Genomic DNA, 2,225 nt, shown 5'->3' on the forward strand with positions numbered 1-2,225 from the left:
ACCCTAAACCCTAAACCCTAAACCCTTTTTTCCGTCCTTTGGCCGCGCCGCTCTAGGTCGCCAGGCAGCGGCTTCCCCTCTGGGCGCTAGAGACTTCGAAAAGCTACTGACTTGCATGCATGCATGCATGCGTTTATGCATGCACGCATGCAGCAGGCTAACTTGGGTTTTTGAAGCTTTTGCGAGTTAAGTTTTGTTGTTTTCATTTGTCTACTTCGGGGCCGCCAAGGAAACAAAAAGAAAAGAACAAAGAAACCTCCAAAGCCCCAAGCCCCGCAACTTCGCACAAACCAAAAAACCAACCCTCCATCCACGCATGCATGCATGCATGCATGCATGCATGCATGCATGCATGCATGGGGCTGTACACAGTGTAGTGCATGCATGCATGCCCGCACGCATGCATGCACCAATGGCACCTGCTTGGAAACGCCCATTCACACACACGCCTGTTTGTTTGCATGCATGCACGCGTGCGTGCATGCATGCATCAGTGACCAGTTGCATGCACACGCGCATGCATGCATGCACACACGCATGCATGCATGCATGCATGCATGCATGAGTGCATGCATGCATGCAGCATTTGCGTTCCTTTGCGAGTCCGGCCTAATTGCATTACTGAGTGAGCGGCGGTGCCCGCGTCCGCGGAAACCCCTCGAAAAGCCCCTTTCTGCGCGCATGCGTGCATGCATGCAGGCACGCATGCATGCATGCAGGCACGCATGCATGCATGCAGGCACGCATGCATGCATGCATGCATGCATGCATGCATGCATGCATGCGTGCATGCATGCAGCGCTAGAAAGGCTCGCGGAGCCGCGGGACGCCCCTGAGGCGGGCCCAGCTGAGGCGCTTCAAAGCCCGCAGCTGATGAGTCCAAAACTCTTTTGCCAGCCGCTGCACTCGCGGCCCCGAGAGCCGCAGCGGCTTCCCACGACGCAGCTGCAGGTCCTCCTCCCCTGCAGCAGCAGCAGCAGCAGCAGCAGCAGCAGCAGCAGCGGGGGGAGAGGATGGGATGGCCGCGCGGAGACGTGTGCAAAACCCGCGAAAGCCCCACGCATGGGACACTTGGACGTGCATGCATGCATTCTTGCATGCATGCATTCTTGCATGCATGCATTCTTGCATGCATGCATGCGTGCATGCATGCGTGTTTGCATGCACAAGGAGAGGTTCATAGAGTAAATATAATAAAACAGAAGTATACTTGACAGAGAGAAACCAGGGAATTTGAAAAAGAAATAAAAAAGTCCAATGATGAATTTAAATTAATTAAAGTTTTCATCTTTTTAACTTTTATTCTAGAAGTTAAACAGCAAAATGTAATCTCCAAAAATATCCAAATTTGCTGCACAAGAGAACCTCATAAAACTTCTGCATGCAAACCCTAAACCCTAAACCCTAAACCCTAAACCCAACATAACACCAACGGCTGAGAGCGCCGCAGCAAGAAAACAGCCAGAGCAGCACCATGCACGGAGAACCAGCAGCAGCAGCAGCAGCAGCAGCAGCAGCAGCAACTGGAAAACAAACCATATTCGTCCAAGTGCAAACAGCCCCATTTGGCCCCGCGGTCCCCCACAGCATCCACAGCCACCACCAGCACCGAAGAAGCAGCAAGTTGCAAAAAGAGGCTAAGTCCGAAGCCACACACTGTGGCGTGCTGCAGCGCAGCAGCAGCAGCAGCAGCAGCAGCTGCTGCTGCAGCGGAAGAAGCAGCAAAGCGGGGGCAGCCACGCAGCACACGCAACAGCAGCAGCAACAGCACACGCAGCAGCGACAAAAACGCAGCAAGGGCGAAGCAGACAAAAGAAGCAGCAGCAGCAGCGGCAGCTCGCGCAGCAGCACAAGCAGCAGCAGCAGCAGCAGCTTGAACAGCAGCAGAGAGGGCGGCAGCAGCACAGCGTTGTTGCTGCAGGCAGCAGCAAGCTACCAGCGCAGCAAAGGCATCAACAGCAGCAGCACTGCGAGCAGCAGCAGCGCCCCGCTCCCACTCACACCACAGCAGCAGCAGCAGCAGCAGCAGCAGCATACCCTTCTGAGAGCGGAAAAAGTTGTTGTTTCCTTCTCGAGGCTGCTGACTTCAATCTCGCAGCAGTCAGCAGCACAAAGAAGACAGCCGCAAATGAGGCAAATGCAAATTGAGGCGGAGACGTGGGGGCCCAAGACCGGGGAGGTGAGGCTGCAGCGGAAGCAGCAGCAGCAGCAGCAGCAGCAGCAGC

The 2,225-nt window shown here is 55.1% G+C and overlaps 1 protein-coding gene across 1 annotated transcript in view; it reads right to left on the reverse strand.

The window, feature by feature from the left end:
* Nucleotides 1-801: 801 nt before the first annotated feature.
* Nucleotides 802-2,225, reverse strand: part of ETH_00001010 (uncharacterized protein) — a gene marked incomplete at both ends in the record, with an annotated part of 5,304 nt that continues 3,880 nt past the window's right edge. The window contains 3 exons of the mRNA XM_013377584.1: nt 802-962; nt 1,537-1,666; nt 2,038-2,185. Of these exons, the coding sequence (XP_013233038.1) occupies nt 802-962; nt 1,537-1,666; nt 2,038-2,185 (439 nt within the window). The remainder of the gene's footprint in view (nt 963-1,536; nt 1,667-2,037; nt 2,186-2,225) is intronic.

The sequence above is a fragment of the Eimeria tenella genome, genomic scaffold (genome assembly GCF_000499545.2).
Source record: "Eimeria tenella Houghton genomic scaffold, Eth_scaff559, whole genome shotgun sequence".
Lineage (NCBI taxonomy): Eukaryota > Apicomplexa > Conoidasida > Eucoccidiorida > Eimeriidae > Eimeria > Eimeria tenella.